This window comes from Nuphar pumila, chromosome 2 (assembly GCF_984573655.1).
Source record: "Nuphar pumila chromosome 2, dmNupPumi1.hap1.1, whole genome shotgun sequence".
Classification (NCBI taxonomy): domain Eukaryota; kingdom Viridiplantae; phylum Streptophyta; class Magnoliopsida; order Nymphaeales; family Nymphaeaceae; genus Nuphar; species Nuphar pumila.
The window spans coordinates 45,030,827-45,057,021 of record NC_143250.1 but is presented as its reverse complement, the minus strand read 5'-3'; the positions used below and the strand labels follow the sequence as shown (position 1 = coordinate 45,057,021).

The window sequence follows — 26,195 nt, the reverse complement described above, 5'->3', positions numbered from 1 at the left end:
GATTTTATATCAAACTCGGGTCCAATCCGAGTTTCCATTGAAATTCACAAAATTTCAATATAAAAAACTTAAACAATATTACTTTGCCGGGTATGAAACAGGTCTGGTTTATGTCATTCTTATCGGATCCAGGTATAATTTTTCTTATGAAAAATCTGGTCGGACCCAAATCCGGACCTGATACCCACTTCACTTAGTTGGATCCACCCATTTTAGAGGGGTCCTACAGTTGACACGCTTAACCATCATCACCACTACCATTACCGCCACCAATTCTCTACCATCACTACCACTACCTCATCACCACCATTACCACAGCCATTATTACCATCATCACCATTTTCACTACCACCACTATCATCATTGCCACTACCACTAACACCATCACCATTGTCATCACCACCATCACCATTACCACCACCACCACCATCCACTACCACCATTATCATCACCACTACTCACCAATCGTCTTTTTTTATTTATTATAATTTAAATAGTTGGTGATCCAAACATTCACTTAATTAAAATTAAGGGCAAGTATCTTCTTTATAAAATGTGCTTTAATATATTTTTGTATACAATAAATAAAAACAGATCCAAACAGGCTTCATTTTCTGTAAAATAACATCTTTGTTTCACCTTCTCCCACTTTTTCTATTGGTGGCCCAGACTCTAGCCTCCTTCAGGACCCTCTAATCATGACGAGTGATTTCATGCATCATTTGTGACGACTTCAACATGCATTACCCCTCTAAAGAACAAGACGATTGCCAGGAATCCTGAGAAGACCATGATCGTACAAACTGTGGATTCTCAAATTTACGCTGTCTGCTGCATTCCAACGGAGCCAAGGGATCTCGAGTTCAAATCCCAAGGACGACTATACCAGCCTTGTCTACGAAAGAGAGAACGGAATAAAGCAGAAAGAAAGCAAAACATCATTCTATTCAACTTGGGAGGATAGCATAGGAACCATTCCACTTTTTTCCCTCTGCTGCAATTCGATCTATAATGCTGAATGTTTAAATTTTTGAGCACTTTAAAAGTTGAGAGCTAAATAAACAGTCAACAAATGTTCAAGGGGGAAAAAATCATACGCATCTCTGTCATATCCAAACCAGTATTTGGTATACACAAGGCAAGACCTGGAAAAACAGAAGTAAAGAAAGGAACAAACAGTATAAAGAAAATATTCGCAATCTAAGAAACCAGCTTGAAACAGCACGACAAGACTTGAGTCGGGTAGAGGACTCGAAAAAGATCCAGGCATGAAGAATGAAGAATAAAGTTGGCTGTTGAAGAAACCAAAGAATCACCAAACTTCAAAAGCACTCCAATTGGAAATCAATGAAAATTTTCTGTTTTCATTTCTTAGTACTAAATCATATGAATCCTTTGCTGAATGTGTGTAAGGCTTAGGAGGAAACACTATGCATTGCTGATAAGTTTTATGTACTTCTGTACAAAGCTATTTCAAACAAGACACCAGAGCCTCAAAACTGACCCATCCTTACATCTCTGTCAAGGCGATCTGCATTGAGTGTGCCAGGAAGTTCCCTAAAATCTTCATTGAAGATTGAATATGCACTGCATAAATAGTGAAGCCTTCAGTTAGAGAGGATTTATCTACTGCTTGCTTGATCTAAAAACATGCATGCATCTTTTTGTAAACTTGGCAGAAATATGGCCATCATGATCAAAATCAGTTAAACATGACATAGTTACAGCTGAATGAAGTCAACACCAATGGAACTGCTAACCAAAACAAGCAAAATATGAGGAAAGATAAATGATGAGAAACTTTAGTTGCTAAATAGGTTTTCTCAACTCAAAAACAAATGACAACTATGTTTTCACTGTAATAGTGGACAGCAGCTGTTGATGACTAGAAACTTATAGAATTATTGAAGATATCATGTTGAAGCAAGATAGGCAGCAACAAATTAAAAGTCTAGAGAAACTCTAAACATTAATGCTCCTGAGTGCAGTTTCATACTAATATGAACAATTCATCATAAAAAACTGGAGGCTTCCAGTTGATATGAGCTAATGTCAATCCTATAGAGGAAATCCGTAAAAGAAGTACCATCATATATGATGCCATGTATACTGGACTTAAGATGCGCAATGTAGGAGCCAGAAGCCCACAAATATACTTTGTGCAGATGATTCTGTAGGTCTACGACAATGCAGCCAGATGAAGCTTGGTGTAAAGCTCTCTGAGATGATGTGGAAATAATATACACAAGTCGTTGGTCCAAGGTGTTCCATGCAATAAAATCTGGACTTTTAATGGTAATAGCTTAAGTTCTTCACTTCTTGTTTGGCTGGTTACTTACAAGATAGTCTTGAAGATGCCCATATAGTTTAGGACCTTGAATAAATGAGACAATTTGTTCTTTCCATACCAAGAAGTTGGTGAAAATAAGATTTTACGAAACTGGGAAGAATGAGATTATGAACCCTCTCTTTTCTAATTCCTTCCACCATATCCTCTCTCTCTCTCCTAATCCTTTCCACCGTATTGTATCTTTGTCTCTTTTCTCTCTCTTTTCTAATCCTTTCCACCATATTGTATCTTTGTCTCTTTGGAGATACCAATCAAATACCTATTGAAGGATTAGTAGTTGATATCCCTTTCCTCATCTCATTATCTTCAGCCCCAACTCGTACCCTTTTTATCTTATCTTATCTGCATATTCTCTTGTCCTTACTCTCCTCCTGCTACTACTACTTGAAATTGTTGATCAATTTGTAAATTACTCATCTAGCTCTTCCATTTTTTCATCTTTCACACCCTGAAATGTCGGTCCTTTTAATTTGCAAGAAGTGATTGAGGAGGTGGATATTTTATAAAGTTTTGTTGTCAGGTGAAGGAAAACTACAATTATAAGCTTGCAATAACATGAGAAAAAATTGCAAATTCTGTCTCAGAATTTTGTCTTGGTACTCTACACTAAGAAGCTTTTCAAGATGATCAAATATTAGAAAAATTAAAGTTGCTTGTAACTATTCTCCCTATATCGGTTCTGAATTCTTTCAAACTCCCACTTGCTTGCCTTGATGGAATTTGGCTTCGCTGCACCAAACCCACTTTTCCGTCGTTTGGCAGGTAGCGAGTCACCTGGGCTACGGATTTGGAGGTTGGTTGATTCTTGAAAGAACCTCTGGAGAAAAAAGAAAAAAGGCCTTCAGAAAAGAGAGAGGGGGGGGGGGGGGGCAGAGGGAGGGGGTGGTTTGCTCTGGGAGGGGGCCCCACCATGTGCACCTTGTGCACCTTTGGAAAGGAGAGAATTTTTGAAAGTCACTTTTGGAAACTCTTACTGGACAAGAGAGAGTCAATTCCATATGATATTGACATTGGTTGTACCAACAAAACAAAGACGTTTAGGGTCTTTATCATTCGAAAGGTCCCAAGACATGACCTCCATGGCAGGAACAACCTCCGAACCCTGGCAAAAGCAATCAAGATACTCAAGTAAAACAAGAAATCAAGCTCATAAAAAAAGAAACAGCAATGCGGAAAGTTACAGAACTCATTACAATGGGCAAATACAATAACACATTTTTGTAACATAGAGCAACATAACATCAGAAAAAAGAAACTTACCTAAGATCTCCTTGTTGTCGTTGTCCAAGATTAAACAGAATAATACAGAAACCTGTCCCAAGTATCTGAAGGAAATGCCAACGCTTGTTTTAGATCAAGACAAGATGATAGCTATTGATCTGAGAGAAGACTAGAAGCTGAAAAGGTTACTTACATATAATGGACCAATATCCCATTCATATGCAAATGGTGCAAGTATAAACCACATGATAATAACGGCCCACATCCTCAGACTAAGAGAGAAAATTCCCATCAACATCACATCTATTAAATTTGATAATAACACCAGTCATTAATCAGCCAATGTCACCAACAGAAGAAAAAGGTGCAAACAACAAGAAAATGCATACCGGGAATCCTCATTTTGTCTTTAAGAAAACAAAAGACCTTCCGCGTTACCCAACTTGATGACTCTGGAATATGAAATTTCTGAACAATCACAAAATAACCAAAATATGAATCCTAAGGTCATCCAAAATAACTTTTACCTTATGCAACTTCAATTAAATAATGATTCCACGTAAAGACATTATTCAGTTGAATCTTACCAGCTCATTTTCATCGTCGTCATCATATGCATCACGAAGATGTTTTGCTGGCCGACTTGGTGCCACAGCAACTATCAGAGAATCTGGTGAACATAACAAGAGCATGAAATTGTATAGTGTACATTGTGCACAATAGTTCAAAGTTCAAACCAAAACATAAATAGACCATTACTGGAAGTAAAATATCTTATGCCAGAAGAGAGCAACTTATTGTGAATCAAAGGCACACAAATAAGAGCATCCTAATCGCGTGGCGAATTATATTTCACTAATTCAAGGTAGTAGCAATTTACTATAAATTCATTCAACGTCATTTTAGTCTTTTCATCTGCATGTATCATGAGTAGTGAACATAAATCACAGTTTAATGACTTAGGCTCAACCACTGGTTTGAAGCAAAACACAAGGTGTATATTCGAGAACATGAAATTGGCATTCACTTTAACAGTCTATGCATCACAAGTAGGACACAATGAAAGTAAAAATTTTGGTATTTTATGAATGCAGGACATACCTAATTGAGAAAGGGTATTCACCCATAAGAGAACAGATAGGTGAGATAAAATGAAGGAAATAAATGAGAAGGATGAATATTTTTTTAAATTAGTTGCTGAATAAGATTGTAACTAATTTAAATAAATAGAAGAGATGAAGGCACTCATGTGAATATTACACTTACTCCTTTCTGCCATATTTTATGGAAAGTGAACAGGCTGTGCATAGTTAAGTACTTATATTTTTGCTCATTATAATGTAGGCGACTGAAGCGCCGCCAAAGATTAAATCCCGCTCTTCTCCGATTATTATTTGAGCCACAAATTTTATTAGTGAGATTGTAGTATGTGAAGTTTATAACAGATTGATAATTAAAGCTGACACAAAAGATACCTAAAAGCTTACTAACACTACAGAAAAGAGACAGATCATGACTATGAAAGATGTCGAAGATGAACTAATCCTAGTAAAAGATCATATTAACAATAAATGATACATTATCGAGAAAAGCAAAAGGCTGAGACACTAAATGGACTGACTGGGAAAGACTTGATGATGACAATGAGAAGCACAAGAAGTTTCTTAGATGTTCCTCCTAGATACCTGTGGAGAATTACCGGTTTACTTATATAGACAAAAGAGAGTAACAAATTTAACAACATATACCTTAAACTTTGACACCCATGATCTCATCGTAAAGTATTTGCCTTGAATTATTGAATTATTACATAAACAACTTGATCCTTATAATCAACATTATAATTTGGTTTATGGCTTGAGAGATAACAACATGGAAAATTATTCGATAGACTTAAGCCTGAGATACCTCCTTCCTGGAGACTGATTACCACATCATTCCCATTTTCTACGCTTAACACTTTGCCACGTAAAATAAGCTTCAAACGTTCAACCGGCAAATGGACCTCTGCAGCAACCAAATCTCTCAAATGACGAACCTAATCAAGGAGAAAAAAAATCATGCATCACAAAAATTGTGATAAAGAAATATGAATCGCACAGAGTTTTTTTGTCTTGGAGTTGGAGGATTGAACCCCTGCAAACAGTTAGAAACTAGCAGACTGTCAGGCAAGTTTAATACCAGAACAAAGAGCAACTATTTCCTTTGCTAAATCAAAGCACAACAATTATTACTCTGATACAATTTTCCTGGAACAACGTAATAACTTGTGAAAAAAAAATCAACATGGCAAATAAGGTTAACCCAATCAACCTTCAGACATATTCATGAAAATCTCGTGAAATTTCCATCAGTAGATAAACTATTTAGCTTGATTCTGTTCATATGAACAGTTCATTGCCATTTGATTCAAATAACCATTTAACAAGAAATATGAGATAAATAGTGCATTAAGATAAGAACCCTCAATTCAAACACTGAACATTCTCTGATAGACTCCGGGGATCTAGATCACCGATTATAGAAAGCTTTCGCCACATCGTGCACCGAAAACACCAATTTCAAATTGTTGGTGTCTTTGTGTTTGGATGCACCACATGGTCAAGATCGATGTCATGTCAACATCGATGTCATAAAACGAGATATTATTTTCAACAAAATGCCCCAACTGATCCCAAACAAAGCACAACTGGTAAATGCGTCCAAACACCTTTCATGGGTATAAAAAAAATACGATCAACACACTGACATCACCAGATTCCAACACCAATAACCAGAAAAAGGCGTGCAAAAGAGGGGGGAAATTCTACAACTACAACAACGACACCACGATTAATGAATCACCCAGTAGTTTTTCCCCCGAAATTACGTGTACCCAAATAGTTTTTCACCAAATTACGTGCACCCAACATGTTCAAAAACAGGAAAACCGCCCCTCACAACTCCAATATGAACAGCAGGAAACCAGAATTTGAAAGAGAACCCAATTGGGTGGTGCTTTACCTCGATGGGAGAACGAAGCTTGATACTAAGAGGACGTGAAGGACCGATCGTTTTGAGGGTGATGGTCACCATCTCCTTCTCCTCCTCGGATTGCCCTGAAGACAACCCCATCTCTTTCTTTCACTCGATCTGCTTCCCTTCCCTTTCTTTCTCTTCTTCTGACTACCGAGGAAAACCAAAGGCCAAGATGTTTTCAGGGGAAGAGTGCAGTCAACGGGCTGGATATTCGACCCGTTTAGGGCACCCGAATTCGTATTTTATATCTGGGTTCGGGTTTTTTATCATTTTTAGAAGTGTACGAGCCCGAATTCAATCCGTGAAAGTCTATTACTTATTTAGCGTTGAAAGTATGTATTTTAGTTTAAATTTCAGTGGACCAGGGCGGGTGCGAGGGACAAGCTCTCCACTTTTGCCCCGCCTCAAAATTTTGACCTCATTCATGGTCCATTTCTGTGGTGAGTTTTGATTTTTACTTCAATCCCCGGTTCATTAGCCATTTCATGCCCTCTATTTTGGCCTCAAATGGGGCAGGTTTGGATGGATCCCCGTTTCCCCGATATAAGATTCTTTAATCTTATATCGGGGAAACGGGGATCCATCCAAACCTGCCCCATTTGAGGCCAAAATAGAGGGCATGAAATGGCTAATGAACCGGGGATTGAAGTAAAAATCAAAACTCACCACAGAAATGGACCAGGAATGAAGTCAAAATATGAACCAATATGAGAATTTCGTTGGGGGTGTTCCCTATTGAGCAACGCGATGTACTCTATAGGCCCGGAGGCAGTGATAAATGAGCAAGGGTTGCTAGGTCGTCGCCCAAAAACGACGCATCACACTGGCGCCTCCCAACGATGACAGAAACTTGGAAGTCATCATCAAGATATATATCTTCTCATTTGATCTTATAGGCCAATATTTGTATCTCATGAATTTGAGCAAATATAGGCTTATCATCAACAATAGAAAAATTAACATACTGATCTACGATGAACGTTTTGTTACCAGCATCTTCTGCATTGTACTTGATCTTGAGTGTATTCCACAACTCTCTAGCTGACTCCAATAGAGAATACAAGTCAAAGAGAGAATCAACTAAGGTGTTCCGGATATGCCTTTTGCATCGATAGTTGTCAGTATGCCATTTCTCTCGCTCTTTCTTCAGTTCTTCTGTCTCAACTTCTCCAGCAGCAAAAATGGGACAAGCCTTTTTTAGGACATAGTCGATATGCAGCTCGGACAACAAGAAAAAGACCTTTGATTGCCACCGCTTGAAGTTTGACCCATCAAATCGATCAAGTTTTTCAAGGTCACGGCTAAGCGGATTGATAAAGTAGGATGTCAAATCAGAGGCCATATTAAAGTTCTAAAATTGTTGTCTCAAAACTGTGACAAAAACAACATTTAAGGAAATTGAGATCTCAAGCCTAGAGTCACGTTCTTAAGATCGCTATCTTTAGAACTTCAATCGCTCCACTCCGGGAATTCCGAAGATGCAAAAAGGGGTTTGTTACGACTGAGTCCCTAGGATACAACTAGGCTTGAACTTCAAGAGAGTCACTACTTCACAAAATCAGATGACCTCTTCCACACTTAAACTTTGTAAGCCAAATCAGAAGAAAAGAAAGAAGAAGCTCGAAAAACAGAAATTCTGATCATCAAAAAGGAGGAAAACAAAGTGATTTATAGACTTTTAGAAAGGCCAAAATGGTTTGCAATAAATGAGATTAATGGCCATAAATTTGACGATTTGAAAATAGAACAAAAAAATCCCTTAACGGTCACCCACCTTTGACTGATGATCAAATACATTCAAAACCGTCCAACAGTCACAAGGCGCCATAAATTTGCATTTTAAAGCCTTTCAAATGGCCATATAATCCTAAAACCAAAAAGGTCAAACCTGGCTGGGTCAAAACATACCTTTGCACCTCATATGCGCCTCGCACCGCTGTGAGCGTGCGAAGTGCAAATTACGCCATCAAAACTCTAGATTGTGCCTCAAGCACCCTAGCGCACACACACATGTGCACGCATGCACGAACGATGCATCCGTTCTTTCATGATGCGTAACAATGTCCGCAAGCCACTCTAAGACATAAGGTTTACAAAAGTAAAAGAATAGAGAACAAACACTATATTTAAACCACTTGAAAAACTTTTCTCTCTTAGATATGGGACTAAACATTTTCAAAGCACTTTTTGGTGAAAAACAATAAATCACCAATAAATTATATTTTAAAACTTTTTCTAACAATCACCCACTAGTTTTAAATATATATTTGGTTTGCATAGAAACTTATGCATCAGTGAAAGTGTCTGCAAGACTTGAACCCCCACTTATTGAAAGAAAACCTAAATTAACCAAGGTGCTAAATAGAATTACCTTGAACTTAGCTCCTTTTGTTGTTAACGGAGTTTTCAATCATTCATAGGCTTTCAAAAGTTCAATTGTGTGAATTTCATGTTGGCACATTTAAGCCTTGTGCTTCCCTAGATTCATGAGTGCTCTAGAGAATTGTCAATTCTCATAAGAAGTGGCTCATACTTCTACACTCCCATAGGTGAGTTTGTCTAGGTGTACTGTAACTCACACCCTAGCCTTAAGGCCTACAAACTCATTAAGAGCTATTTGCTCAACCCTTACATTAGATAGAACTCATGAGCATACATCAGAAATGGGTTTTACATAAATATGCTTAGTGTCTGTCATTCAATAATTTGTTTCCCATTGAACCTAAGCATGTGGGATCTCCAACGCTTTAGGTTGGGTATTCTTAGGTGATGACGTAATTGGCTTAATTCTCATTCCCCTCGATGTTTTACTGGTGATATCTCTTGAAAGGCCTTTCATAAATGGGTCTGTCAAGTTTTGACATGACTTCACATATTGCAATGATATAATATTGTCATCAATCATTTATCTTATAAAATTGTCTTAGACTAATATGTCTAGACTTTCCATTGTATTTCATATTACCTTTTTTTACATATAGCTGATTGGCTATCACAAAATATTGAAATAGCAGGTATAGCCTTCTCACCTAGTGGAATATCCACTAGCATATTCTTAAGCCATTCAACTTCTCTACAAGTAGATGCCAAAGCAATAAACTCAAATTTCATTGTAGAATGAGTTATACAGGTTTGTTTCTTAGACCCCCATACAATTGCTCCTCCACCAAGGGTAAAACACAACCACTCATAGACTTGGAATCTTCAAATTCAGTATTCCAACTTGCATCACTATACCCTTTAATAATAACAGAAAACTCGGTACAGTGGATTCCGTAGTCTAAGGTATGCTTAAGATATCTAAGAATCTTGTTCACTGCATTCCAATGTTGATAACCGGGATTATTAGTATATCTACACACCTTGCTTATTGCATAGACTATATTTGGCCTTGTGAAATTCATAGCATACATAAGACTACCTATAATACTGGCATATTTTAATTGTCAAATACTTGCACCAACATTAGGAGTCAATTTCATATTTGGATCATATGGTGTGCATGCAGGTGAACTATTAATATATCCATACTTTGTAAGATTTTTCTCAATATAATGTGATTGACATAATGCAATGCCATTATTATTTCTTACAATTTTGATTCCTAAAATAACATCTGTAACACCCAAATCTTTCATACAAAACATGGAAGATGAAAATCCTTTTGTTTGGTTAACACATTCACTATTAGAACCCAAAATAAGCATATCATCAACATATAAACAAATAATAAAAATTGAGTTACAATCTACTTTACTGTAGACACACTTATCAACATCATGTATTTTAAAACCATTATTTACTATAGAACTATCAAATTTTTCATGTCATTGCTTAGGAGATTGCTTTAATCCATATAAAGATTTCTCAAGTTTGCAAACTTTGCGTTCTTTTCATAGCACTATAAATCCTTCAAGATGCTCCATATATATCTCTTTATCTAATTCTTCCTTCAAAAAGGCTATTTTCATGTCGATTTGATGGATTTGAAACTTATATATGGCAATCAGAATTCTAATAGTAGAAATTTTGGTTACATGAGCAAAAGTATCAAAATAATCAAAACCTTTTTTTTGTTTAAATCCTTTTGCAACCAAATGCGCTTTAAATTTATCAATTGTACCATCGACTTTTACATTTTTTTTGAAAATCTATTTGCAGCCAATAGTTTTGCAACCAACAAGTAAATCCACTAATTTTCAAACATTATTAGACATAATTGATTCAATTTCATTATTTATAGCTTCTCTCAAAAAAAGCAGCATCTTGAGAAGACATGGCCTCTAAAAAAAATACAAGATCATTCTCAATTAGAAAAGTATAAAAGTATAAAAGTCAGAACCAAAATTACTTGGTGTTCTAATGTGTTTACTGAGCCTAACTTCAATTTCTGGTTCAGTAGGACAATTATTGGAATATTCAATCAAGTTATTAAGGGGTTGCTCATCTACTACAAAATGATTACCATCAAGAAGAGAATCAAATGCATTTTTATGTTCTATGAACGTTACATCTCTAGATTCAACAATAACATCATTAACAATATCCAGAAATATATATGCTTTACTATGTTCAGTATATCCAACAAATGCACATTTAAATGCTTTAGGTTCAACCTTCTTTCTTTTATTTTCTGAAATTTTAACATATGCTAAACAACCTCAAACACAAAAATAACTAAGATTGGGTTTCTTGACAAAACATAATTCATAAGGTGATTTATCAGATTTGGAATAAGGAACCCGATTTAGAATATAACAAGTAGTAAGTATAGCCTCTCCCCACCAGTTGAAATGTAAACCCGTATTAAGAATCATAGCATTCATCATTTCTACAAGTGTTCTTTTTTTTTTCTGCTACACCATTTTGTTCAGGAGTTTTAAGAACAAACGTTTGATGGATAATACCATTATCTCCACAGAATTTATCAAATTCTTTGCCTAAGTATTCACTTCCTCTGCTTGTTCTTAAATGTACAATCTTGATTTTAAACCTATTTTGTACTTCAGCAAGATAAAGAAGAAATTTGAAAAATGCTTCAGATTTATGTTTCATCAAATAAATATAATAGAAATTTAAGAAGTCATTTATAAAGGTAATAAAGTACCTATTGCCGCCACAACTCAAAACATTATCCATCGTACACACATCAGAATCCACTAATTCAAGCAATTTATAATCCTTTTCTATACTAGAAAACAAGATTCTAGTTAGCTTGGTTTGAATGCATGTCTCACACTTATGATTATGTTTTATTCTATCATGATAAGGAAGAAGACCAACATTATTCATATTATGAATGCTACGAGAATTTATATATCCTAATCGTGAATGCCAAAGAAAATAAGAGTCAACCATATAAACATAAGTGATAGTTTCATTTATGCTCATCTTGAACATACCACAAGTGGCGAACCATTTTCCTACAAAGGTTTTTCCTTTGGTCACAATTACAATCCCAGATTCAATAACAATCTTGAAACTATTTCGTAACAGTAGATCTATAGAGATTAATTTTTTTTGAACTTCTAAAGCATAGTGAACATTCTCAAGTGTTAGGACTTTCTCGAAGGTGAACTTAATTTCCACACTCTATTTTCCCAACACTTTAGTTGAGGAAGAGTTTCCCATATAGAGATTACAACCCCCCCCCCCCTACTTAATACGACATGAACAAGTTTTTGTCGTTTGCCACATGAATAGTGCTTCTAGTATCCAGGTACCATTCCTTATTTGCGGCCATCATGAAGGTTTCAGAGATTACAACAACAAGCCTCTCCTCTAACTCATTTGGCTTAGAACGAGTCATCTTCCTTTCTATGCATTCTCTACCAAAATGGCCAAACTTGCTATATACATAGCAACTGATTTTCTCTTTATCAGTTGACTTTTTCCCTTTCACGAAATTCTTTTTGAATTTTTGGGTTTTCATGATTTTGCCACCCTTGTTACTAACAAAATTCACTTTAGGACTCAAATTCTTTTTGGTCACGAAGACGAATCTCTTCCTCAATTCGGATGCCCTTAAGAAGACCAATTAAAGTGATTTTTTTTAATTTTTTATGTTTTGAGTGATTCCTATATTCTTTCAAAGAGTCCGGTAGTTTCCCAATGATGACAGAAACTTGAAAGTCATCATCAAGATATATACCTTCTCCCTTGATCTTATAGGCCAATATTTGTATCTCATGAATTTGAGCAAGTATAGGCTTATCATCAATAATAGAAAAATTAACATACTGATCTACGATGAACGTTTTGTTACCAGCATCTTCTGCATTGTACTTGATCTTGAGCGCATTTCACAACTCTCTAGTCGACTCCAATGGAGAATACAGGTCAAAGTGAGAATCAGCTAAGGTGTTCAGGATATGCCCTTTGCATCGGTAGTTGTCAGTATGTCACTTCTCTCACGCTTTCTTCAGTTCTTCTGTCTCAACTTCTCCAGCAGCAAAAGTGGGACAAGCCTTTTTGAGGACATAGTCGATATGCAACTCAGACAACAAGAAAGAGACCTTTGATTGCCACCGCTTGAAGTTTGACCCATCAAATCGATCGAGTTTTTCAAGGACACGACTAAGCAGATTGATGGAGTTGGATGTCGAACCAGAGACCATATTGAAGTTCTAAAATTATTGTCTCAAAACTGTGACAAAAACATGATTTAAGGAAATTGAGATCTCAAGCCTAGAGGCACGTTCTTAAGATTGCTATCTTTAGAACTTCAATCGCCCCACTCCAGGAATTTCGAAGATGCGAAATGGGGTTTTTTACAACTGAGTCTCCATGATACAACTCGGCTTGAACCTCAAGAGAGTCACTGCTTCGCAAAATCAGATGACCTCTACCACACTTAAACTTTGCAAGCCAAATCGGAAGAAAAGAAAGAAGAAGCTTGAAAAACAGAAATTCTGATCATCCAAAAGGAGGAAAACAAAGTGATTTATAGACTTTTAGAAAAGCCAAAATGGTTTGCAATAAATGAGATTAATGGCCATAAATCTAACGGTTTGAAAATAGAACAAAAAAATCTTTGAACGGCCATCCACCTTTGATTGATGATCAAACACATTTAAAATCGTCCAACAGTCACAAGGCACCATAAATTTGCATTTTGAAGCCTTTCAAATGACTTGATAATCTTAAAATCGAAAAGGTCAAACTTGGTTGGGTCAAAATGGACCTTTGCACCTCATATGTGCCTCACGCCACTGCAAGCATGCAAAGTACAAAGTGCACCATCAAAATGCCATATTGCTCCTCAAGCGCCCTTGTGTACACACACATGTGTGTGTGTGCATGAGCGGCGCATCCATTCCTGCACGATGCACAACAATGTTCACAAGCCACTCTAAGACACAAGGTTTAGCAAAGTAATGAATAGAGAACAAACACTCTATTTGAACCACTTGAAAAACTTCTCTCTCTTAGATATGGGACTAAACATTTTCAAAGCACTTTTTGGTGGGAAACAATAAATCACCAATAAATTATATTTTAAAACTTTTTCTAACAATCCCCCTCTAGTTTTAAATATATATTTGGCTTGCATAGAAACTTATGCATCAGTGAGAGTGTCTACAAGACTTGAACCCCCACTTATTGAAAGAAAACCTGAATTAACCAAGGTGCTAAGTGGACTTACTTTGAACTTAGCTCATTTTGTTAATGGATTTTCAATCATACATAGGTTTTCGAAAGTTCAATTGTGTGGATTTCATGTTGGCACATTTTGAGCCTTGTGCTTCCCTAGATTCATAAGTGCTCTAGAGAATTGTCAATTCTCATAAGAAGCGGCTCACACTTCTACACTCACATAGGTGAGTTTGTCTAGGTGTACTGTAACTCACACCCTAGCCTTAAGGCCTACAAACTCATTATGAACTATTAGCTCAACCCTCACATTAGTTAGAACTCATGATCACACATCAGAAATGGGTTTACATAAATATGCTCAATATTTGTCATTCATCAATTCGTTTTTTATTGAACCTAGGTATGTGGGATCTTCAGCGCTCTAGGTTAGGTATCCTTAGGTGATGACTTAATTGACTTAATTTTCATTCACCTAGATGTTTTACTGATGACATCTCTCGAAAGGCCTTTCGTAAATGGGTCTGCCAAGTTTTGACATGACTTCACATATTTCAATGATATAATATTGTCATCAATCATTTGTCTTATAAAACTGTGTCTTAGACTAATATATCTAGACTTTCTATTATATTTCATATTACCTGCTTTACATATAGTTGATTGGCTATCACAAAACAATGAAATAGCAGGTATAGGCTTCTCACCTAGTGGAATATCTACTAGCATATTATTAAGCTATTCAACTTCTCTACAAGTAGATGCCCACCCTCTATCTCGACCCTTACGATACACAGTAAAGTTGTTGGCAACCAAGGTGGCGGATGGGGGTGGGGACAAAGGGCACCACCTACTGTCCCGCCCTCTCTGCCCTTCTTACCAGAGGCGTTGGCAACCATGTGGTTGCTGGCGATTGAGACAAAGGATGGCCTTCCCATCCTCCGTCTCACTTGTCTCCGTGCAACGTCGGCAACCACAGTGGTTTCCAGTTTGAGACAGAGGGTTCTCCCTCTATCTCAACCTCTCTCCCTCTCATTTAATGGTGCTGACAATCATTGTGGTTGTCGGCCCTTCTTTCGTGACTGACATGCACCTACAACCACCATGGTTGTCAATGCCATTACACACTCTCTCTTAAAAATAGCAGAAAAGCGAGAAAGGTTTACCTGTCGTCGGTGGTTTGCTCTTTCTCTCTCTCTCTCTCTCTCTCTCTCTTTCTTTTGCTTTCTCCTTCACCTCCTCTTCTCTCGGTAATTCCCTCTTCTTCTTTTTCTTTGTTTTTGAGGAACGATGGGGTGTTGGGGGTTGTGAGGTTTCTTAAATAGAAATCTCACAACCGTGAGAGCCTTCCACTCTCCAACTTTCTCAAAATCATGGGAGGGGGCTCCAATGATTCCTCTCTCTCAACGTGATGAGGAACTATTCCTCAATATGAAGAACAATTTCCTCAATGTATATATATATATATGTATATATATAAAAATTTTTTTTAAGTTTTTATTGTGCACGATGAGGGTTTTACATTCTCACCAAAATTATGGTGGAACAAATGAGAGGTGTGCTGCAACACATCATCTCTCAAATCCAATGAGTGTTTCTTTGCGGGTGTACAATCTAGGAAAGCATACTCATTAGGCATGAAATGGTTGACATGATGAGACACAACTGCATCCCTAATATTCTCTTCAAAATAGATCTTTCAAAAGCTTATGATAGAGTGAATTGGCATTTCCTTGAGGATATTCTCCATTTTTTAGGATTCCATGATCAATGGGTTAATCTAATTATGCTATGCATCTCTACCCCTTCTTTTGAAGTTGTCTTCAACAAAGTAGAATGAATTTAAAGTAGTCATGACCTTCATTAAGGTGATCTCATATCTCCCTACTTCTTCCTTCTAGTGATGGAGCACTCAAGTCATTGTATCTTGTGGGAGGAACAAGAGGAATCCATCAACCCAACACAGATCAGAGGAGTGTGATGGAACCACTCCTTCATTATGGATGATTCCTAAATTTTTATTTGGGATGCAGGCCACACCATTGATAACTTTATTGCCTTAATTCATGCCTTTAAAGAGAAGTCTAGCATGCAAGTTAATAATGAGAAGTGGAGCTTCATTCCTTTCCAACTAGGCAGACATCGTGTCCAATATGTGATCTTGCTTTGCGCTCGATCAAAGGGTATTCTTCCCATGACTTACTTGGGACTGCCTATCTTTATTGGAAGTCTGAAGATCAACTCAAGCATGCCCCTTATCGAGAAATTACATTCCTGATTGGAGGCCCGGGGAGGCAGATTAATATCGATGGTTGGGAGAGTCACCCTCATTAGCTCTATCTATCTTCCTTGTTGGCACATTGGATGGCCTATTTTAAACTTCTCACTGTGATTATAAAAAAGATGGAGAAAATCATCAATCAATTACTTGCTATGGTATGACAGTAGGATTAACACCACATTCATAGTTGACAGTCCACATGCAAACCAAGAAGTGAGTGGGGTTAGGCATTATAGCTTTAGCCGAGGTCAACCACGTGTGTAACAACCTAAAATTTTAACCTAAAAAATTATGATTTTTTTTAAATACTTTTAAAATTAACGCCAAAAACCATTTGCTAAAGAGAACGATTAAAGAGATTGGACGAGTTATAGACCTATCAAACCATACACCAAATTAAATTAAATTTATTAATCACATAAATAATTTAATTCAATCCCAACAATTTAAAATAATATCAAAGTTAAATTTCATGTCAATCCAAAAATTCTTACGAAAGAAAAAAGATTGGCTCTCTACGTCGCCCCAGCATCTCGCATCTACTCCACAACTATACATCATATTTCACCTGAAAACTCATAAAATGGGCCAGACTCATAAAAACCTGATAGAGAATACCAATATAGGTAAACTGAATCAATATACATGAACATGATTAATTTGCTTTACAACCAATTATTTAGGCAGACAATCATTTTACCCATGCTTTCAACACACATTGCATATCACAAATTGATTCATAAATGAATACTAAATTAATGCATGATCACAGTTTTATAGCACAAATCAATTCACAGAAAAATACTAACTTCATGTATGAGTAGATAGATAATGCATGCAATTACCATTACAGAACAAGAGATTTTTCATGCATAAGTCTTTAATTGCTTTTATTTAAGTTTTTTTTTATGTGATGCATGTCATGATTATATAAATGTAGGGTTTCGCTTCTTAGTTTTATGGGTACTAACACAGACTTAACTTGGATCAGGACTACGACTCAGAAGGGTTATATTTAAACAAGTTATGGCTTAACCTCGATTGGGCGCCTTTCACCAGTCTTGGGTGATGAACAACCTAGTTGAGAAAGAGCCCCCAACACCTCCAACTAGATGCATCAGACTTCACTTATGAGTTTCTTAACCTGTCACCCTGCGACTAATGTGGAGGCTTCCTCTATCTCCGTGGTTGAGAAGGGATAACCTTCTGTGCTAAAAAAAATATTGTTCTACAGAGCCAAAAGTATCACTTACCCTCTCATTGTAAGCATCAATAAAATTAATGTTCACATATTATTCTTTTAATTATATTAATTTTATTGTTTTTTACACACATTATTAATGAATCTATCTCAAAGATTCGTGCCTTCATTTTGGGCACTTTGATACATGATTCAATGCCAGCATCACTTTCATGCCATGCATGCTAATTGTAATACATTAACATTCATTCATAAGCATTGAATATAATTCACATCATGCATCTACACAATGTTACATGCCACACACACTTTAATGCACATGTATTGAAATTCAGTGCAAACATTTGTTTAGTGGCATGTGATCCGATGTCATGCTTAGTAAACTTTAAAAGAGGCATTTACATAACATTACATGTTACAAATGCATATTAATTTATCACTCAAAACCACGTATAAACATTGAAGGTTCATACTTTGTACAACCTAACCGGCCCATGTTTGGTTCGGGATCTGGTTAGGCAAATTAGTACGACTTCATTTCATATAAGTTGATTTACAAAATTTTGACTTGTTTAACCCTATAACAAGGCCGCTTATATTTCTTGCACGTGCAAAATCATTGGTGGTGCTCACTGCATGACTATGCTCTAGCCGATACAAGTCTCTAACAAAGTTTCCAAGGAGAAACAAAAGAACCCGTGTAGACCCAGTCCTAATGGAAACAAGACTATTCCATGGTGGATTAGACCCCCAGGTCTGATCCAAGTTCAGATCAGTCCAAGAATGTGCCCAATCTGTTCTTTATCCATTACAAGAAAAGATATTAATTTATTATTACATATACTATTTTTTATTGTGTATTCCATCTACACGCATCTCCATTGCTAAACCAGAAACCATGAAACTGGACAGACCTAGTCCCAAATAGGGACTGGTCTGGTCCATTTTCATTATCTGGACTCAGGTCCGATCCCTAATAGGTCTGACCTACTGGTTCAACATTTTGTTTTCATACTTAAACAGTTTAACCAAAAGCGATCAGTTCCTGTCCCAACGAGGACTGATTAGACCCCTTTTAGTGTTTTGGTACAAGTCTGATCTGCAAACGGATCAAACCCGCAACTATATATATATATATATATATATATATATATATATATATATATATATATATATATATATATATATATATATATATATGTGTGTGTGTGTGTGAAAATATTATTAAATATATAAAGAAAAAAATACTTAACATGCATTGGTCCATGGGTCTGATCCGTAAACCGAGTCACTAAGTGGACCAAACCTGCCCATGTTTGGGACTGTCCATCATCTGACGTCAGCTGCAGACCGAAAAAATATATATGTTAAACAATATATATATATATGATGGACAGGGCCAGTCCCAAACATGGGCAGGTTTGGTCCACTTAGTGACTCGGTTTACGGATCAGACCCATGGACCAATGCATGTTAAGTATTTTTTTCTTTATATATTTAATAATATTTTCACACACACATATATATATATATTGATTAATTCAAGCTTGGTTCAGTTTGCAGCCAGAGTCGATCAGTTCAAATGACCATGTCATAAATTTTTTTTACATGATGATTCAAAAGCATGAGTAATGTCAAAAGCATTCTCAATATGACATGGCACACTGGAACAAAAGCCCGCTTTGAGCAAACACGCATCATGCAAAATGATTATACTCCAACACATTAAATCTATTCAAATATATTTTTTTTGTCTACTTAAAGCACACAACATACACAAGACGTTCCCACACAACATGCTTCTTATTTCAGGAAATGGATAGAAAAAGAAACAAACAGGGACATACAAAAGCTTCTTAAACAAACAACATGTTAAGTTTTGAGAGGAATTTAAGATATCCACCAAAAGGACCTTTCAGTTAAAAGACAAAGTTTGAGACAAGCTGACCAACCGTTTTCAAGGATTAAAAAAGAAAGAAAGATGAAAAATGAAAATAGTAAAAGAGAGAAGAATGATTGAGAGGAGGAAAAAGTGCTGGACTTTTTTTTGTTGAGTGAGTAGAGAGAAGAGAGGGCCGTCTCCTCACCCCCCCCCCCTCTCTCTCTCTCTCTCTCTCTCTCTCTCTCTCTCTCTCTCTCACACGGTTTTGCTTCGAAGCATTCAAATTTGGGTAGTACCACGCTATAACCAACCAATTTTGGTGTAGCCGTGGAAAGCAAATTCGTTGATTGAGGATTTTCAAAGTTTCGAAGAACATCCGGGTGAAGGACGAGTCAACCCGGGTAGGTCAGCCCTTCTGTCTCCATTTTTCCTTGCATTTTCTCATTCCTATGAGATGATTTTCTGATTTTTTCTTGTTTTCTTGTTGTATTTTTGTGTGGAATAATGTTAAGGAGGAGAATCATCGAAAAAATCACACTAGACATGTTTCGCAGTGCCTAGGGATTGTGCATGTCGGTTTTTTGCAAAAAAATGTAGGTGCCGACCCCTTCTTCGTGATAGTGACACATGTCAGGTCCAATTTAAGATAGGATTTGTATAAAATTTTTTGGTGGTTGCAGACCCCTGTCAAGTGGACGTTTTGTTCTGTTTTCTTGTTATGATATGACTCTAGATACAATTTGGAAAAAGAGAAAAAAAAAGAGAAAAGTGTTAAATATATATATATTGTCTTGAACGATTTTGAGTTTTTATTTTAGATCAATTTTGAATTTAGATTCTTGAAACCGAGCCTACTCGGTTTTGAGTTTGATTGTTGAAATCGAGTTTGCACGGTTTGTGTTTCTTTACAAAAGAAAACTTGTTGAGCATTCAAATCTAGTTTTTCTCTTTTGTGTATATATATAAGTGTGATTTTTGAAACCAGGTTTGAGTTTTGATTTTTGAAACTGTTTTTTAGTTTTGATTTTTCTAGAAACCGATTATATATATATATATATATAAAAGTGTGATTTTAGAAACCGATTTTGATTTTAGAAACCAGTTTTGAGTTTGATTTTAGAAACTGGTTTTGAGTAGATTTTAGAAACCAATTTGAGTTTTATTTTTTTTTTAGAAAATGGTTTGGGTTAAGCCATTGAAAAACAATATAGGTATGTATACTAAGAATGTAATATCACATATTTTTTCATGATTTAAAAAAAATATAATTTTTAAATTATATATTATATTTAAATTAATAAAATTATGAGAAATAATTAATTTGTAGGTGACATCAGCTGGGTCTGGGCGTAGCCCAGAGCCCACAGACAAGACCTAGTTGAGCTAAGTATAATTTGAGAAATTTTTAGTTTGTAACCTTTAAATTCGAGCAAAATTTAAGCAAAAGTCAGATTAAATTTAGGCAAAATTTGAAAGTGAAATTCGAGTATGACCACCGTTAGATCCTCATTGAAATGTAGATCACGTTGGCGACCAGTTTTCTGAAATCAAATTACGGTTGACCCCAAAAATGCATTTTTCAAAAATATTTGGCCTCTATTTTTGACATTTTTCTGGATTGGATCGAACTAGATCCACTCCATTTAGTCCAAGTTAGTATGGATCTGAATCCAGTCCAGGATCCATATTGACTAGGATCTAGTCCAGGTTAGATCTATGTGGATTTGGATATTGAATCTAAATTTGGATTCGAAATTCATCCATGGCCATTTCAAAACTTTAAAATCAACATTTAAGTAAGAGATTGGTAGCAGATGGGGCCTCACCCTATGCAATACTCTTTAAAATATTAATTAAAATAAAAATTAAAAAGTAATTACAAAGATAATTATCTAGAAGATAAGATAAAGTAGAGTTCTACATATAGTAGAACTCTACCCAATTGAGATAGTGGCAACTAGAGGGGACGTCACCCCTTATTCTAGAAAATATTAAACAATATAAAAGGGGTTATGATCTCCCTCTCTATAAAATTCGTATTCTAGAGAGAGATAAGGAGTGTGAGAAAAAAAGCAAGGAAGCAAAAATTGTGAGGTGAGAGGAAAATAGGAAAAAAGAAAAAGAACGAAGAAGAGGAAAAGAGAAGAAGAAAAGTATTTTTTCAAAGCATACATTTATTTTCTACTCTTTTTCACACTATGAATCAAGGTACGGGTTTCTCTCTCAATCCGAATGGGAAGGGACATATATAAACTAATTTATGCATAAGTTTTGACGGGAAAAGGGGAATCTAATTTAATATATATATATATATATATATATATATATATATATATATATATATATATATATATATATATATATATATAATGCTTTTATGTTTGTTGATTTCCCTTGGATATCTAATCTGAAAATAGGCATGTCGATACATATATGTCGATCTTCTTAATCATACATCGGAAAATATCCACGTAGTTTAGTCTTATCGATGGATTTGAAATTATGTGTAGTTCAGTTTTGGTGATATTCTTGCAGAGTTATGCTGAATATATATGTTTCTATGTTCAGATTTGTCGAGTTTTATGCTCTTGAAACCTAAACACACACACACACACACACACACACACACACACACATATATATATATATATATATATATATATATATATATATATATATATATATATATATATATATATATATATATATATATGTTCTATCGATCATATAAGCTTGCATCTGAATGTATTCTTTGATTCAGATTTTATCGAGTTACATACAATGCATTTGAACATATTTTGTTTGATTCAGGTTTGCCAAGTTGCATATTCATGCATCTAAATATACATATATGATTCAGATTTGTCTATTGTTCATGCATCTCAACATATTTTGTTTGATTTAGATTTTCCATGTGACATAACCATGCATCTGAATTCATATTGTTTCGATTCAGATTCTGTCGAGTCACATGCTCATGCATCTAAACATAATGTTTTGATTCAAATGTTGTCGAGTTAAATGTTCATGCTCCTGAATATACTGTTTTGATTCAGATCAGCCGAGCTACATGAAAAAGTTGTTTTGATTAATATCTGCCAAGTTATATGCTTATATTATTTTGGTTCAGATCTACAGAGTTACATATATATTATTTTGGATCAGATCTGCCGAGATACATGCTCATGCATCTACACATACTTTTATGTTTCAGTTTAGCACTTTATATATATATATATATATATATATATATATATATATATATATATATATATATATATATATGCACGTCAACATGCAATAGTTGGGTATGTATAGGTCTGGTCGACCCATGTACATGGACCAACCAACATGTTATACAAGTTGTTAACATGAACCTTTTGGTGTGGCCGACCCATGTACATGATTATTATCATGTACATGGATCAACTAACATGCTAGTATATGTTGTTTTTGGTATGGCCGACCTATGTACATGATTATTATCATATACATGGATCCGCCAACATGCTAAAATATGTTATTTTTTGTATGGCCGACCCATGTACATGATTTCAATCATGTACGTGGATCAGCCAACATGCTGATTACCTGTTTATTTCAGGTCTAGTTGACCCATGTACATGGATCAATCCTAGTTATTGGCATGATAATCAGACCAGCTATGATATGTTTATGGTTGAGTGGTCGATTCATATACATGAATTTGATCCGTGGATTACATAGTTATTGTTATGGTCGATACATGTACATAATTCTAAGTATGTACATGAACCAAACCAATAGTGGTACATTTATTGTATACTTGATTTGAGTATATGAAATTGGTTAGGTACATAAATATGATTGTAATATGTATTCTATAAATCTGATCCTAAATGGATCAATTTGCAATTGTGTATGTCATACGCATGAATCTAAAATTAATTTGATGTTTGCATGACTGTCATCATATGCATGTTTGGTTGATTATGCATGCAATTGATCATGAATGATGTGTTTTTCAAGTATCTATTCATATATGTATGTGCTTGGCTTAATGTGTATTCATATTTTGTGTTTTGAATATGCATTGTGAACATGTTTGGAAACAATGTGTGTTGCATGTACACTGAAATTTTGTAAGTTGCATAAATCACTTTTGAGATGTGAACCATTGTGGGACGTGTAGGCCAGGAGCATATATTGCTTCAACTATTGTTGATTTTATTTATGCATTGCAAACTTCATTTTTGAAAATTATTGGTTTTTTAAATTTAATTACATTGTTAAATTGTGAAGCCCACGGTCCAAAATTGTTTATTTTGCATATGGATTTGCAAAATAGTTCTTACGTAAAGAACTTGAAATTATTTTGAAATGATAAAAGAGACCAAATAGTGTAATTAATTTATTCCTTATTATCCCTTCCATAGTGTGAGAATCCTGAATTGCGGTCATGGGGGACCGTGATGATACTAAAATTTCGTGTGCGATTGTGTCAATGAACCCGATATGGTGGTTCACCTTTCAACCACAGTTTTAAGGAGATTTAGCCATTTTGTCTGGGGGGTAGTGTTGTTGACTCAGTTGTAGTTATTGGTATACCAAGAAAGTGGCATCAATGCTTGAGAATTTTCATTGATATCCCGATAAAAGGTAAGGATTCTTGATATCGGTCGAAGAACAAGTGTGAATCTCAATAATAAAATACAAATTGTGTGTTACGTTACAACTAAGAACCTAACTTGAACTTCAAAAATTTGTTCCCGGCTTGAGTATCTGTGGGTTTAAGAAAAATTGAGAATTAAATTTGTGTGCATTTAATAGAGACATGCATGCAACAACAACTTTGATAAATAACTTAATAAGTTTTTCATGCATGTGCATTGAATCATGCATATTTTATTGTTTAATATTAGTTCATGCTTATGTGGTTTCACATGTTTTTTTATTTCTGCATGATATTCGGTTGAATGCTTGAATAGTAAAGTAGTCATGGTAAGTTATTGCTTGTGATTCCAATAAAATTTATGCATGAATTTGTTTATGCTATTTCCTTTACTGTTTGGATTTTTAGAGGAATTCGTACGAGTACTTCAGTTCTTACTCATTTTTTAAAATTGTTTTACAGGCATAGATGCTCAGTGATATCTCAGACTGGCTAGCTAGAGGCTATGAGAGTTGGAAGTGGTGTTCTGGGTTCTGATAGTATGGCTCGATTTGATATAGTCAATTTTCATGTTCTAGACTATTTGACTTTTTAACTTAAATTAATAATGTTTGATTTATTTCGTTAGTTGATTCAATGCACAATATAGTTTGTGGTTTGGTATGTTAAATCTGTGATGCCCCGGATCCTTGGATGAGTTTTTGTAATTGTTTTAAAAAAATTCCACTATTTTTACGAGGGTCAATTGAGGTCATTACAAAGTTGGTATCAAAGCTATGCATTGAATTACTTGGGGATTCCAATATGTCTTTGGATAAGACAAAGTTAGTATCAAAGCTCAGTTAGATCTGTCAAAACTATCACCAGAAAGTCATAAACTCATACTCTAGAAGTGGTCTCCACATCACTGGTAAGAGCTATCTTGTATAGTTTTGTTTCCTTACTATTATGAAATTTATGAAATTCTATATTTTGATTATATGGATAAATATATTTAAATCAAAGTGTGTTATTTAAGTTTTTGTACTTGTTATGATTGTGCTTGTTGTTCTGGATCAATCTTAATGGGGTAGGCTTGATTAGGGGTACAAAATTACTAATAAATTTTATTGAATTTATGTTATAGATCTATGCTCATACCCATGCTTCTTCTTCTAACGCTCTAGTTGACTGCCAGGAGCAGAGGGACTTTCTTATGAATGCCCTCAATACTTTGGATGTGATGGTTACCATAATGTCCAGACACAAACGGCGCAACCGACATGTGTTCACTCTGCATCAGTTACTGCAAACACTGGTGTGATCACGTACAAGAAGTTTCTAAAGTTAAACTCGCCAACTTTTTCAGGAAAGGTTGACTCAGAGGCTGTCGAGAGCTAGGTCGAGGAGATTGAGAGGGCATTCTGTGTCCTGCCTGTGCCCGAGGATAGGCATACATATTTTGGCACTTACTGGTTGAAGGGCGATGCCAAAAAGTGGCAGGTTACCTTGTGCCAGGTGACGTTTGCGGGTGTTGAGAGTGTCCCCTATGAGACCTTCAGAGGGGAGTTCTTGGAGGCGTACTTCCCTTCCTACACCCGAGAGTGTATGCATCAACAATTTCTCGAGCTCGTGCATGAGAATATGAGTTTGGTGGACTATACCACCAAATTCTAGAGCCTAGAGCAGTATTGCCTGAACCTGTTCGCAGACGACAAGGCGAGGGCAGCAAAGTATGTGCACAGACTAAAGAACGAACTTTGAGTTCACGTCATGACTAGCCAACCGACTATATTCAGTGATACGATAGAGTCTGCGTTCATCCTGAACGAGGAGTGGGAGAGGTTCAGGGGTGGACCGATCTGAACTTCGAGAGGTTATGCCAAGAAGCCAGGTGCGCAGTTCGATCGTGAGGAAGATGAGACTATTATGTTTGGAGGCAGATGGTGGGTTCCAAAGGCACTGCAGGAGGCTTCACGTCTTTTTTCTGGCGCTAGTTGTAGAAGGCCTTATGTACCA

General features: G+C 35.8%; 1 protein-coding gene across 1 annotated transcript; it reads right to left on the bottom strand.

Annotated features, from left to right (window-relative positions):
* Positions 1-1,279: 1,279 nt before the first annotated feature.
* LOC149845375 (ubiquitin family protein) lies at positions 1,280-6,742 on the bottom strand. Its single transcript, XM_089997600.1, has 7 exons — positions 6,575-6,742; positions 5,480-5,609; positions 4,159-4,241; positions 3,961-4,039; positions 3,765-3,874; positions 3,611-3,675; positions 1,280-1,587 (listed from the first exon to the last, which is right to left on the bottom strand). The coding sequence occupies exons 1-7, from the start codon at positions 6,683-6,685 to the stop codon at positions 1,494-1,496; spliced, it is 672 nt and encodes a 223-aa protein (XP_089853726.1). The 5' UTR covers positions 6,686-6,742; the 3' UTR covers positions 1,280-1,493.
* Between the last annotated feature and the right edge of the window lie 19,453 nt (positions 6,743-26,195).

What these genes read in the sequence shown, in the direction of transcription:
- LOC149845375 (XM_089997600.1), bottom strand. Translation starts at nt 6,685, where the DNA reads ATGGGGTTGTCTTCAGGGCAATCCGAGGAGGAGAAGGAGATGGTGACC. An exon ending in AGACAAAATGAGGATTCCCG is followed by an intron (nt 3,875 to 3,960) that starts GTATGCATTTTC and finishes CAAATTTAATAG; the next exon opens with ATGTGATGTTGATGGGAATT. An exon ending in GGGATATTGGTCCATTATAT is followed by an intron (nt 3,676 to 3,764) that starts GTAAGTAACCTT and finishes CATTTCCTTCAG; the next exon opens with ATACTTGGGACAGGTTTCTG.